Source organism: Canis lupus, chromosome 6 (assembly GCF_011100685.1).
Source record: "Canis lupus familiaris isolate Mischka breed German Shepherd chromosome 6, alternate assembly UU_Cfam_GSD_1.0, whole genome shotgun sequence".
NCBI lineage: Eukaryota > Metazoa > Chordata > Mammalia > Carnivora > Canidae > Canis > Canis lupus.
The window spans coordinates 1,202,330-1,217,496 of record NC_049227.1 but is presented as its reverse complement, the minus strand read 5'-3'; the positions used below and the strand labels follow the sequence as shown (position 1 = coordinate 1,217,496).

Below are 15,167 nucleotides of genomic sequence, written 5' to 3'. Positions count from 1 at the left end.
CAATGTTTGTCATTAAGGGAAATGCAAATGTAAATCAAAATCACTATAAAATAACCATTTGACACCCACTAGGATGGCTATAAAAAAAAGATGGAAAACAACAAATGTTATTAGCAGGTTGTGAAGAAACTGGGACCCTGGTACACTGCAGGTAGGAACATAAAATATAATAGTACAGCCACTTTGGAAAACAGTTTTGCAATCCCTCAAATGATTTAAACATAGTTACCAGGACCCTCAAATTCCACTCATAGGTACATAACCAAAGCACATAAAAACATGTCCACATGAACATTTATACATATAATGATGTTCATAGAAGTATCATTCATAATATCCTGATGGACAAGAACAAAATAGAATATATCTACACGTAGAATGGGGAATATCTGGGATGCCTCAGTGGCTCAGCAGTTGAGTATCTGCCTTTGACTCAGGGCGCGATGCATGGGTCCAGAATCGAGTCTCACATCAGGCTCCCTGCATGGAACCTGCTTCTGCCTCTGCCTGTGTCTCTGCTTCTCTCTGTGTGTCTCTCATGAATAAATAAAATCTTTAAAAAAAAAAAAAAAGGGATATCTACACATATCTACACATAAAAAGGAATGTAATATTAACATATATCACATGGATGTACCTTGAAAACATGCTAAATGAGAGAAGCTAGACACAAAAAGCCACATAATGCATGAACATCCCCGTTAGGGGAATTTATAGAGGTAGTAAGTAGATTAATGGTGGTTTATGGCAGGGAGAAGAAGGAAGAATGAAGATTCACTGTTAATGGGTACATGACTTCTTTCACGGGAACAAAAATATTATAAACTCAGACTGTGATAGTTTGCACAGCCCTATGAATATATTAAAACTCATTCAACTATACATTTTAAATGTGGGAGCTGTAGGATAGGTAAATTATATTTCAATAAAGCTATTTAAAAATACCATCTTGGCATGCGTGGGTGGTTCAGTCGGTGAAGCATCTGCCTTCAACTCAGGTCATGATCCGTGGCTCCTGGGATTGAGCCAGGGCATCAACCTCAGCAGGGAGCCTGCTTCTTCCTCTGCCTCTCCCCCAACTTGTGCTTTCTCTCTCTCTCTCAAATAAATAAAATAAAAATACCATCTTATTTGTACCCATGGGATTTTAATTTATGGAAGTGACGGAGTGGCAGCCAACCTGGAGAGGTCAATGCCAACAAAAGAAGAATATACTACCTACATTTCCCAAGACAAGGGGACACCCACACCACACAGGGTGACAGAGGAGCAGCAGGATTGTTCAGGAGGCAAAAAGAAGAGCAAGGGGAAAACCTAGGCCAGATATTTTATTGAAGTCTCTGCAGGAAAGGCAAGGCAAGACAGGGTAAACAATGGGATTGGCTTGTTTGAATAATTCAAACTATAGCACGTTCTTTTTTTTTTTTTTTTTTTTTTAATTTTTATTTATGATAGTCACAGAGAGAGAGAGAGAGAGGCAGAGACACAGGCAGAGGGAGAAGCAGGCTCCATGCCCTGGGAGCCCGACGTGGGATTCGATCCCGGGTCTCCAGGATCGCGCCCTGGGCCAAAGGCAGGCGCTAAACCGCTGCGCCACCCAGGGATCCCTATAGCACGTTCTTTAGTCGTCTGGTACCTGGCCCTGGGATAATGTAGAGCACGGAAAATATTGGCATGGTGTGTGAGTTAGATAAGGAGGTAACTGAAGGCTGCAGATTCAGGATTGGTTGATTAGTATATGAAAGGTATATTCTAGGCAAGCTGTTATCTTTAGGAATTAGCTAGCCCTGGGAGGGATGATTTCTTCTCAGGTCTGTAAGGCCCCCAAAAGCCAGAGCATCAAGAATACAGAAGATAAGAAAATATAGTTAATATAACTGGCCCTGTGATGAATGGATGCCAAATAGACAAATACAGAATCTAAGGAAACAAAACAAATATATACAACAGAAAATCACAGGCTGATTCTAAAATCTATATGGAAATGCAAAGGACCCAGAAAAGCGGAAACTATCTTGTAAATTTAAAAAACCAAGACAGAGGGCAGCCCCGGTGGCGCAGTGGTTTAGCGCTGCCTGTAGCCCGGGATGTGATCCTGGAGACCCAGAATCGAGTCCCGCGTCGGGCTTCCTGCATGGAGCCTGCATCCCCCTCTGCCTGTGTCTCTGCCTCTGTCTTGCTCTCTCTGAATAAATAAATAAATAAATCTTAAAAAAAAAAAAAAAAAAAAAAACCAAGACAGAGAACTTATACTGCAAAACTTTAGACTTATTACAAAGCTACAGTTATCAAGACAATGTGATATTGGCATAAGGACAGACAAATAGAACAGAATAAGGAGTCCTAAAACGGGCCTACTCATAGACAGATGACTGATATTTTACAAAGGCCTAAAGTAATTCAAAGATAAAAGAAAATTCTTTTCAACAAAAGGTGCTAAAAGACCTGAATATCCACATGGGGGACAAGGGAAGGAATGAATATTGACCTTTATCTCACACCATTCATAAAAATCAATTCAAGATGAAATCAAAGACCTAAACATAGTAGTTAAAACTATAAATGAAGCTTCCAGAAAAAAAAAAAAAAAAACACAGAGTATCTTTGTGACCTTCAAGTCGGCAAAGATCTCTTAATATAAATTAATTAATTAATTAAATAACACTAAACAAACCAAAAAAAAAAAAAAACTAAAAAGAACAAAATGCACTAACCATTAAAAAGAAAAAGATAACTGGACTTCACTCAAATTTAAAACTTCAAAAGATACCATCAAGGAAATGAAAAAAGGAAGCCACACATTAGGAGAAAATATTCACAATGCATATTGGGCCAAAGACTCATTTCAACAAGATAGGAGGAACTCCTACAAATCAACAATATAAAGTCAAACAACCTAATTTGGGCAATATACATTTCACAAATAGAACCGCCAATGTGCACATGAAAAGACGTACCTCATCATCAGTAGTCATCAACAAAATTCAAGTTTAAACCACAATACCACATGGCACTCACTAGAACGGCTAAAATTAAAAAGACTTTCAATACCACAGGATGGTGAGACAATGTTCCAACAGGAACTTTCAAAAATTGTCAATCCAAGTATAAAATAGTGCAGCCACACTGAAAATAGATAGGGAGTTTCTTACAAGGGCAAAATATATACCTACCTAGCAATTCCCACTTCGGGATGTACCTAAACAAACTGAAGTATATGTTCATAACACAGTGTTGTATAAGAAGGTTCATGGAAGTTTTATTTCGTAATAGCCAAAAACTAAAAGCAACCCACTGTCTATCAACAGATTAAAAACTGTGGTACGCTCACACTATTATATAGTACTCTGCAATAAAAATAAATAAATTACTGATACATACTACAACATGGACGAATCTCAGAAACATTATGCTGAGTTTAAGAATCCACTTGCAAAAAAATACACATTATGATTCCATTCATATGAAATTCTAGAACAGGCAAAACTAACCTAGTGATGGCAACTAGAACTGTTTCCTGGCTCTGAGGGAGAGGCTACTGGCTAGAAATGGACGCAAATGAACTTACCAGGATGAGGAAAATGGCCGACACATTTCTTAATTTGGGTGGTGGAGAAAAGGTTTTTATTACATCCATCAATATATGCTGAATTTGTTTAACAGATTCACTCAAAATCATTACATTACATGTAAATTGTACCTTTAAATGGTAAAATTCATTGGCTGCATATCACAGCCATACAAAAGTTGCATAAAACAGAAACAACATTTAAATAAAATAAATACCTTTGTCCATCTGCAAAGCTTCACCCCAGAGTGGCTCCCAATCAACTGATAACCTGAACAGAAAAACAAGGAACACAAAATTGAATTGATTCAAAACCTCATATAAAAGGTGATTTTAAAACTTTAACAAAATCATTTTTTTCCTTAAATAATGGCAGGCAACAACCCAGTGGCAGAAAACATTAAAAGTTTAATTCACCAGGATGATAAAACATCCTAAAATGTATATGCATCTAATGACACAGATTGAAAATATATAAAGAAACAATAGGCTAATCCAAAATTACAGAGTAAGATTTTAACATCTTTCAGTATCTAACAGATCCCACAAAAACTCAATAGAGCTCTAAAACCTATGCAACACAGGAAACATGATCAAGAACACACAGTGCTGCATTCAACAACTACAGAATGTACATGCTTTTGGAGGACCCAAGGAAACTTTGTAAAAATAAGCCAAATGCTGGGCCATAAAGCAAAAAAAAAAAAAAAAGCAAGTAACAATATACTTCAAATGAACAACTGGGGAACTCTTATCAGTAATCTCTGAAAAAAAGATGAAGAATCAGATAGGCAAAAGGGATTAAAATAAAGAAATACTGCCCCAAGAAGAGAAAAATAAAATTCTAGGAATCATAACCTCACATGAATTCTCAGCACCATTTCCACAACCTAGTATTCAAATTTGTGAGACAAAGAAGACATGAAAAGCATGGAAAAGCCATGCCAAAGGAATCACATTTCCTTTTTTAATAAACTAGTAGAGCAAACAAGTAGAACATTCTGATTTCAGAAAGCATTTAATAAAGTTTCTCACAAGGCTTCAACTAATAAGCCACAATTATGAGTCTCTTGTACAAAAAGACTCTTGACTTGCAGACAAATGAGGCAAATGGAGAAATACAGTCTGGATGATAGCTTAAGTGGATCGGTGGCTGGTTAAACATCCATATTCACAGTATGATAGTTTATGAAACAATGTCAATTTGGATTACAAGTCTCTAGTGGCAATATTATAGGGCTTTGTCTTTTATCCTCTTCCACGTTTATGTAAACATCTTGCATATAAATAAAGTACTGTCTATCTATTTGAAGATGGAACTAGTGTAACTGAATAACTAATCTCAGATGCAGAATAAGCATTTAAAAGAATCCCAAAGAAAATTCTAGTTCTCCTGGATTCCTACATTATATGTTGTTCATACCATTATCATAGAAATCACACTGTTTTATTGGTTCCTTATATCCTTCTCTTCCAACATATATAGGGTTTTACAAATTTTGCGTTTATGTAGGTATGAAGAAAACTGCAAAGTACAGGATGGATAGACCTGTGGCTGACCACAATGCCAAGATAAGCCAAAATATGCAGGTGCTAAAAATCACAGCACACAATTCTGTTCTAACCAAGATTAAGTAACAGAGGATTTACTCTCCCACCTGAAATGCCAAAAATGGGACAAAATACATGAACCAGTAGTTTCCAAGACATGAAACATCAGGCAAGAAGGGACAGTAATCTCAGGGAAATGGGAAACACACAAGGTGAGCCCTACCATTACCAGAGCTTACTGCCTTAAAAGTTTCCAGGCCATGCAGCAGGAAGAGGCAATTCAAGCACAGTAGTATTCTCTCTGAGCTGAGGACATGGGAGCAAGAGTCCAAGGGAGCCCACATGGCTAGAGCTTGCAGAGAGTCAAACGCTACACAGAAATTAAACTCAAGAATCCGCAGAAGACTCCTAGAAATATCTAGTTGAGTACTGCTTAGTACATGCATATGTGAGAGAAAAACTCACCAAGAATGGGAAAGAACCATCTGAAAGGTCTAGAGGCACGCCTGGTGCTCACAGCCTGCTGGGAACTGTGCCTGTTCATACCAGTCAGAAGCTTAAGATTCACAAGGCACTGAGCAGAGTACACAGAAGTGTTTTGCCCCAAGAGTCAGAAATAATTAGCCATATACTGAATCAGCAGCTCTGGTCTCACTTAACAAGTCATAGAAGCCAGATTAAAAGGCTCAAACTGTTTCCAAGTAACTGCTCTTCATCCTAAAACAAAGCTTAAGAATGTTTATAGGAATACAAAAATATCTAGCACCCAGTAAGCTAAAATTAGATCTGGCATCCAATCACAGATTACCAAGCATGCAACATGATCAATGAGGAAATTACCCAGCAACCAAACTGATCCAGACATGATGTAGATGTTGGAAGTACATTACAACAGTTGTAATTTGTAGGCTCAAAAAGTCAAGTAGAGACATGGAGACTATAAAAAGACCCAAACTCATATTCTACAGATGAAAACTATAGATGTCTAAGCTGAAAAACACACTGGGTAGAATTAATAGAAGATCAGACATTAAAGAAGAAAAGATTACTAAATTATACCTGAAAACATAGCCACAGAAGCTGTGCAAAAATGAAAAGTAGAACAGAAAAAAAGAATTTTAAACAATGAAAAGAGCACCAGTGAGCTATAGGTCAGATTCATGTCACTGAAGTCTCCAAGGAAGAGGACAGAGAGGCAGTGACAGAAAAACATTTGAATAAATAATGGCCAAAATTTGTCCAAATTTGATTCGAACTATAAATCCACAAAACCAAGAAGCCAACAAATCTCAAGTCAAGCAACATGAAGAAAACTACATTGAAACACATTATAACTAACTTGCTCAAAATCAGTAATTAAGAGAAGATCTGAAAGGCAGCCAGGGGGTAAAAACATTACATTCAAAGGAACAAATGAAAGCTGAGAACACAAGCATCATCAGAAGCAATGGGGTCAAGTAGACAGTGGAACAACTGTAAAGTGCCAAAAGAAAAAAAAGTTGTCAACTGACAATTCCACATCCATCAAACAACATCCTTCAAAAATGAAGGCAAAATAAAGCCTTTTTCAGATACACAATAGCTGAAATAATTCACCAAAAACCCCACACTACACGAAATGCTAAACAAAGCCCTTCAGGCAGAAGGAAAAGCTTGCCAGAGAGAACACAGATCTATGCAAAGGAATAAAAAGCACCAAAAGTGCTAAGTCCATACGCAAAATCTTTACTAATCATTTAAATGTTTAAGAGATCATTGACTATTCAAACTAAAATAACAATGTAGTGTAGGTTTATAACATATGTAAAAGTAAAACATATAACCTTTGCTTAGAAGTTGGCAAGGGGAAAACAGATGTACTACTGAAGTTTCTTCTGTATACGAAGTGGTATAAGATCTCAAAGATACACTGTGATATGATTCAGAGATAGAGTGTAAAACCTCAAACCACGAAATAAGAACACAGTGGTATAACTAATAAGCCAATAAGGATGTAAAATTGAATCATAAACAATCTAAAGAAGGTAGAAAACAGGAATATAAGAAATCAAAGTACACAAGACGAGTAGAAAATAAGCAGCTAAATTAAAGGTTTAAACCTAGCAAAAAATCATTCTAAATGGTCTGAACATACTAAAAAGATTACACACACACATATATATTATACACACACACACATGCATATATACATATGATCTGAATACTCCTGTCTGACTGATGCCTGATGGCTCCTTCAAGGAGATGCTGTATCATGTTTCTCTGCATTGCCAGAACTATCACATCAAAGGTTCTCAAGAAATACAGAATGACGGGAGTGATGGCAAGAAGTTAATATACTGACTCCCAACTGACCAGTCTTTCTTCTACAGGAAATCAATATTGTTATTTGTTCTCAAGTTATAGTCTCCTTAGTAAGCTATGCCCACAAAACCCCAGATACACTTCTACATAAAACATTTCTAATTGACCCAGCCTAGTATCAATGTAAGCTTTTCTCTGCTTTTAACAATTTCCCCTTCATGAACAATGATTTGTAAAGAAGCCTATGATGGCATTTTCCACTTGCATACCTGAACTGAACTGATAACATCCCAATAAACCAAGCAGAGGGGAAATGTGCTGGCCAGCAGCCAACACACAAGTGACCCACAGGAATAAGAGGGGCTCCTGCAACAGCAACAGAGTGACACAGCTGCTGGGTTAACCACAGGACAGCACAGTAAACACAGGAAACCTTCTTTCCTCTTTGCAATCCCTATTCTAGGCTTCCTCATTTAGGTATTCCATTAAAAGGCTTAAAGGGTAGTACTGTGATAGCACTTCTTGAGGATTTTCACCTTGTTTAGTGAGGGCTTCTCGGAGAGCAGGGGTTATCATAGTTCTTCTTTCACTGTCTTCATTCTTCACAGTGTTCCTGACCAAACTACTTTTCTCCTCCTGTTCCTCCTTTTCTCTCTGTATTAAAATTAAAAGAACAAAATTCAGAACTGGCAGTGAGCAATGAGCGTAACAGCACACCAACTACGAACACAGGGCATGGATGGGAGGGCTCACCACGCCACCCTGGCCAACAACCCAGTCTCCTCCAAAGTGATTACGTTCCCAGTCACACAATGATCGGAAGACCTGCCAGTCTTATTTTTCTTATCTCTTTCCAAAAACGTAACTACACAGTCAAACACATGCACCCACAAAACGTAAATCAACAATCCACTTATCTAGATGTCAATTATTTTTAGCAATCTGAGTACAGACAGCTGCCAAAATTCATCAAGTTATTTCTCTGAATTTCAATTTCCTCACCTGAAAAAAGAGGAAAGTAGCATCTGGGAGCAGGAAGATTAAGATTAAAAGATTAAAAGAAATAAATCACCAGGCACTATGCCTGATATAAAACTGAATTCAATAAAATGTAAGATTGCTGGTTATTATATCTGCAAACACCCAAAACAAGTCAAAATAGTGCTTGGAGCTGCTCAGACAACCATTTGACCAGAGACCAAATTACTCCTCCACCTGCCACCCCAATGGCTCCTTCTAGAAGATCTGGTGGGAAAAACATGTCTTCAGTGAAAAAAAGAAAATCTGAAGGATAGTATAACACTGACTGTGTTTCCTTTTGGCTTTGGCCCTAGAAAATTCAGCAGCACACGGATAACTCACATCATGCTTGTCTTGAATTCTCAGCAAGTGGCTTCATACTACATGATGACCTTCACCCTTTACACTCATTCCGTCCATTTATTTAAGATTGACTTATTTATTCATGAGAGATACAGAGAGAGAGGCAGAGACATAGGCAGAGGGAGAAGCAGGCTCCCTATAGGGAGCCTGATGTGGGACTTGATCCCAGGACCCCAGGATTGCACCCTGAGCTGAAGGTGGATGTTCAACCACTGAGCCACATTTCTTCCACTTTTTTAAATCTTACCATATATACGTTCTTTTTTTAAATTACCTCAATCTGCAAGGTGGTAGAATGCTAATCAATAATTCCAAGGCAATACACGTCTTTAGACATTTACACTTTAGAAGAGACACTAACCAGACCTTACTAAGAGCAATATAATTCAAGAATGCAATATAATTCTTAGAATTCTTACTAAGAATGCAATATAATTCACCTTGGCAGTGGCCCCACCACCAAGCCCATTTCTAATCCCCAGTCCCTAGTCAATCAGTAAGCAGACCTACAGTAAATCCTTTCTACCTAAAAGTGAAAACACCGGACAGATCACAGGATGCCTCAAATCTGCAGCCAACTAATACAGAAGGGAGAATGATCTGTGTTTGAAGCTGGACAAGTGACAGGGATTTACTGCATCATTCTGCCTGCTTTTGGGAATATTCAAAGTTCTCTATACAAAATAAATTTTAAAAAAATAAATTAAAAAAAAAAGAAATAGAAAAGTAAACCAATGAAATATGGAGTTAACTTCTCTACCTTCTCTGTGACTTTAAGGATTTGCTCCAAAATTGGAAGTCACTGAAAAAGTACTTTAGAGACTCACAGGTATCAAATGAGAAACAATAAACCCACAGTTAGTTCTATCTGTCCTAAAGTCAGCATACTTAATTACTAAATATAATCAAAATGCAAAGCTAATGAACAATTTTGCTTCTGGTAATACAATTCTCAGAACCAAAAATTGTATAAACAAACATCAATGATTTGTTCTCATCCATTATAAAAGTAATCAGTTTAATGCTGGGTATTTTATTAAAGACATTAAGTTTCAGCTATTCTTTTTTTAAGATTTTATTTATTTATTCATGAGAGACACAGAGAGAGGCAGAGACATTGGGAGAAAAAGGCTTCCGACTCAATCCCAGGCTACAACCTGAGCCAAAGGCAGACGCTCAACCATTGAACCATCCCGCCACCCAGCTACCCCTCAGTTACTCTTAAAATACCTAAAAACAGGGGCATCCAGGTGGCTTAGTTGGTAAAGCGTCCAACTCTTTGATTTCAGCTCAGGTCATGATCTCAGGGTCATGGGATCAAGTCCCACTCGGGCTCAGCGCTATGCATGAAGCCTGCTTGGGATTCTCTCTCCCTGTCCATTTGTCCCTACCCTCTCCACTCTCATCTCCCTCTTTCTCTCTCAAAAGAAAAAAAAAATTAAAATTAAAGAATCCTTTGGCTTCTTTTAAATCTATTTCAGACCTAAAACCAAAGACATGGGCTTAAAAAGGAAGTCTGTGATGGAGCAAGATGAATTGACCTTGACCGCATTTGTAGGTCTCTGAGGTAATTCCATAGCAAGTTACTAGAATTCTCCACTAATCACACAAGAATTGCCAGGAGGTGGCACTATCTGCTCTCAAAAACCTCTGTCACCACAAAACATCACCAGCTCATCTGCTTACCCTAAAGGCTACATAAATCCAAAACTGGACTCAGAGCTCCAGAGACACTCTCATGGTTATGAAAACAAATTCTGACCCTAGGAAATGAATACTCCTGAAAAGGATGATCGTGGAACACTGTCCATGTCCCATCACTAGAGAAGTGATCTATGATAAAATATGAGAGTAGCTACTCCATTTCAACCATTCAGATACAAAATTTATATGGGAAAACGATCAGAGGCCATGATGAAAAGTCTTGGGCATTCAGGACAAACATTTATCCTTGTCTCCACAGTGGTTTAGTCACCCACTTTCCATATGCAGCAGTTACTTCATTTCTGAGAAGAAAGGCAGTGGTTCCTAACGCTCCAAGGAAATTTAAAGCACCATTTAAATTCTAATTCTAACCTCCTGGGTACAGACACTATTCACTGTTTAACCCAGAATAAAATACTATATAACAAACAGATATATGTACAACTATTACACCACCTAAACATAAATCAATGAAAATTCCACATTTGGTCAACCTTGAATCCCCCCTTCCCCCATACGCCCCCGCTGGACAAAGAGCTTTAATTCCCACAGACTGGCTCACTCCATCCACCATGCCCTGGTTTCTCCTAAGGACAACTCCAAGAGCCAGACTAAACCATCTCCCTGTCTCCCAACTTGTAATTCCATCCCATCCCAACTCCCAAACCATCACACTGCCCTGAAAGAAAATACACGTCCTCTCCAAGCTGCTACTTCCGAACATGTAAAAAAAAAAAAAAAAGGAAATTGATTATAAACTAATGTCCTAGGCACTTAGGAAAATGACTATAAGTGAAAAGTCCTTTATAAACAAATAGGCCTATATTAATCTTACATAATCATGGGAGCAAAAAATGGTACCAATTTCCTTTTTAAAAAGATATCATGCAACATCACCTAATTCATCTTCATACCATCATCCCAGAAACCACAGTACCATTCCAATTAACACCTAGAAAATAAACAAGGCAAAAAAGTCATCCATTAAAGATTGTAAGGTAAAATTCCACCTGGCCAGGTAATTGCCAAACAAGTATATTGTCACAAATGAGCTCTTCATTACCAAAGCATACAGACATTCCTTCTGGGAAAAAGAATCCTTCTGATTATTTAAATCTATTTATTTTATTGATCCTTGTTTATCATCCAGTGATTCCATTCCTTATCAAGGCATGCAGAAAACAGTTGCCAGGTTCTCTAGAAAGGTCATCTTTCTATACAGCCAGCTTACCTAAACCTGGAAGCCTTGTTAGCACAAGGCAGGCATTCTGTAAATGTTTGGCCAAATAAATGAATGCCTCAAAACTTCCAGAAGGCTAATCCTGGCTCTAAAAAAGCAGAACTCACTTAGTTTGGTAACTGATTCTAGATCTGGCAACTTTCAATATTAAAAACTCTCCTTCAGGTATAAAAACTAAAAGTCCTGCTGCTGCAATTTAACACCGCTTCTGCAGATTCCTATTTCTTTAAGAAACGAACCCCCACGTACCACTTGCTTGTCACAGCTCAGTTTTTAAATGATGAGCTTTCAATGGGACTGAAAGTTTTTCTGTTTACTACTAGGCTTTAAGGATGCTTTCTGAACTTTCTGAAAAGCAGTTTCACCAGATGTGTCAAATGGTTTTCCTCTGACCCAGTGTTTCTATTTTGGGTAACCTGACTTAAGAAAATAATTCCAGGGGAGCCTGGGTGGCTTAGCAGTTGAGGGTCTGCCTTTGGCTCAGGGAGTGATCCCAGAGTCCTGGGATTGAGTCCAAATCGGGCCTCTTGCATGGAACCTGCTTCTCCCTCTGCCTAGGTCTCTGCCTCTCTCTCTGTTGTCTTTCATGAATAAATTATCAAGAAAGGAAAGGGGAAAGGAAAGGGGAAAGGAAAGGGGAAAGGAAAGGGGAAAGGAAAGGGGAAGGAAAAGGAAAGGAAAGGAAAAGGAAAAGGAAAAGGAAAAGGAAAGGAAAGGAAAGGAAAGGAAAGGAAAGGAAAGGAAAGGAAAGGAAAGGAAAGGAAAGGATTGCAGACAGAACTCACTATAGGGATCCCTGGGTGGCGCAGCGGTTTGGCGCCTGCCTTTGGCCCAGGGCGCGATCCTGGAGACCCGGGATCGAATCCCACGTCAGGCTCCCGGTGCATGGAGCCTGCTTCTCCCTCTGTCTATGTCTCTGCCTCTCTCTCTCTGTGTGTGACTATCATAAATAAATAAAAATTAAAAAAAAAAATAAAAAAAAAAAAAAGAACTCACTATAATAATGCTCCTGACTACACAAGCCATGGGTAGGACAGGTTGGTTTAAAGGCAGTGTCTTGGGGTTGAAGGGATGTGTTACTTGTGTTCCTGGGTGAATTAAACAGCCAAAGCCTTAAAAATAATAATGAAAGAAGAACAGCTTCATGTTATTCCACTGCAGTGCTATGCAACTTTATAATCAGAACTGGACACACTGAGATCCCTTTGTAAATTGAAATGCTTCTCTGGTGAGTAATTACCAAGCATTCACCATTTATTTCCGAAACTAATGATACTGATATCACTGTTTGTCTGCTTAACCGGAACATGCTGTGGGGAGTATTTAACAACATTTATTTACTGCAGGAAAAAAAGGAACATTCTGCTCTACAATTATAAATCAAAACCATGAGAAAAACAAAAAATACACAACCTAAGAACTGTGAGGCTCTTGCTGACTCCCTGTGCCTATCCAATCTCTTCAGATTCTCTCCTAGAAACCATTTCCCCTGGGGGGAGGGGTAAAACAAAGAGATGGAGCTGAGGCTTGACCCCACCCCTACCAGCTGGCCAGATAACCAACTTTGGACAAATTGTTTAACTTCTCTAAACCTGCTTCCTACCCTGTAAATGGTAAAATGGAGACAATAGTAGTATGGATATCAGGATCAATATGAGGATTGAATGAGATAATTCAATGTGTACTCTGATTTCTCCTAATACCCTGAAGTTATACAGGAATTACCCTCTTTCCCCACATCCTTAATCCATCCATCTTATTCAATCAAACCACATTGCTTCCCAATGCCTATGGTGAAAACTCACATCCCCGCAACAGAGAATAAAAAGGCCTCCAGTATCTTGCCCCTGCCTTCCTTCTCTATTTCACTCCACACTTCCCCACTCCTGCTTGAAGCTCTAGATAGGCCAAACAGTTCAGAGCTCCCCAAAACACCATGTCCCCTAGCATGCCACCCCTCCACTTCCACATCTGTCTTCCTAGCTTTCCAACGTTTCACATGTTAGCTCTCTCATTCTTGGACATCACTTCCACCCCTCAAAATCTCTTTAATCCCAGAATTACTGCCCTGGATCTTGCTACAGAGGAAGGGAGGCACACCACAGGGGTATACTAGTTGGACCAAACCCATCCCACTTGAAAATAATTTCTCATATGGTAACAGTTCACAGATATCAAGTACATACATGCCAGGGAATAAAATAGTGTGTAGGTGAATGAACTTCATCTTCATAACAACTTTAGAAGCATTACTTTTATTATCTCCCACTTTAGAGATGAGAAAACAAAAGGACAGAGAGTAAAGTAACTTGCCCACAGACACAGAGGCAGAGACCGTTTGACTCCATGAAAATCAGTGAGCATTACTCTAAAAGAAGTCATGTAATAGGAGTACTTTGGCCCAATACTCCTAGGTACTAGCACATCCTCTATAGTAACAACTCAGGCAATTTAGTGCAGCACCTGACAAAAATCAGGCAGAACTAGTAACTCAGGAATATGTATGAATGGACCCTAAGGAAAATGCCAAAAAATATGTGAAAAAGAAAAGCCAGGCAGTAGTAACATCCACTGAGTTTAGTAATTTATGTCCAATATAAAATGAAAATATAAGACATATTCCAAAATCCTGCCATAAGTTAAAGAAAAAAACTGATGGCTCATTTTCGTGTCATACTGAAGTTGGAAAAATATTTATTTTTGCTCCAAATCTAATGATTTCATGAGAAACTTTTTGTGAGAATCTAAAATATCATAAATCAACTCCTTAAAGTTCATAAAATCCAAAATCATTTCATTTCAAAAAATTATTTACAGAGATGTCCAAAATGTTTGTTCTCTCCAGTGTTGTCTAGTGGACAGAAAATGAAAAGCACAGAAAAAGCTAACCCACATTATTCCAAACTCTTACTATATACTTGGAACTTGCTAAAAATTAGATCTTAAGTGTTCTCAACACACACACGAACACACACACAAGGTAACTACATGAGGTGATGAATTTGTTAACTTGATTGTGTTAATCATTTTACAATGTCACATATCATTACATCATAAACCTTAAAAATCAGTGTATAAATACATACAATTTTTATTTGTCAATCATAACTCAATAAAGCTGGAGAAAAAATTATTCCCAACTCTTCACTCACAACAAATAAAGTTTTAAATACCTTCTCTAAATCTTATGGAAAAATCTAGAAATCTATCTAAATCAGGTATCTAATGAACTGAAATCTATCCTGTTTTAAGACAGTTTTGCCCCTGAAAAATTACTCAGATTCTTCATTAAAAGTCATAAGATTACACATATGCTTTGACCCAGTGTATCAATGTGAGGAAAATACAACCTAAGAAATATTCATACATTTTTAAAAATAAAAAAGGTCTCAGACCAGTGCCAATTCTAACAGCAGAAAA

General features: G+C 38.0%; 1 protein-coding gene across 5 annotated transcripts in view; it reads right to left on the bottom strand.

Annotated features, from left to right (window-relative positions):
- LOC479708 (S-adenosyl-L-methionine-dependent tRNA 4-demethylwyosine synthase TYW1) overlaps nucleotides 1–15,167 on the bottom strand; it is a 245,697-nt gene that overhangs the window by 205,546 nt on the left and 24,984 nt on the right. For all 5 annotated transcript variants that reach the window (XM_038539010.1, XM_038539005.1, XM_038539006.1 and 2 more), the window contains exons 8-9: nucleotides 7,957–8,074; nucleotides 3,787–3,839 (exon numbers count right to left, since the gene is read on the bottom strand). In XM_038539010.1, the coding sequence (XP_038394938.1) occupies nucleotides 3,787–3,839; nucleotides 7,957–8,074 (171 nt within the window). The remainder of the gene's footprint in view (nucleotides 1–3,786; nucleotides 3,840–7,956; nucleotides 8,075–15,167) is intronic.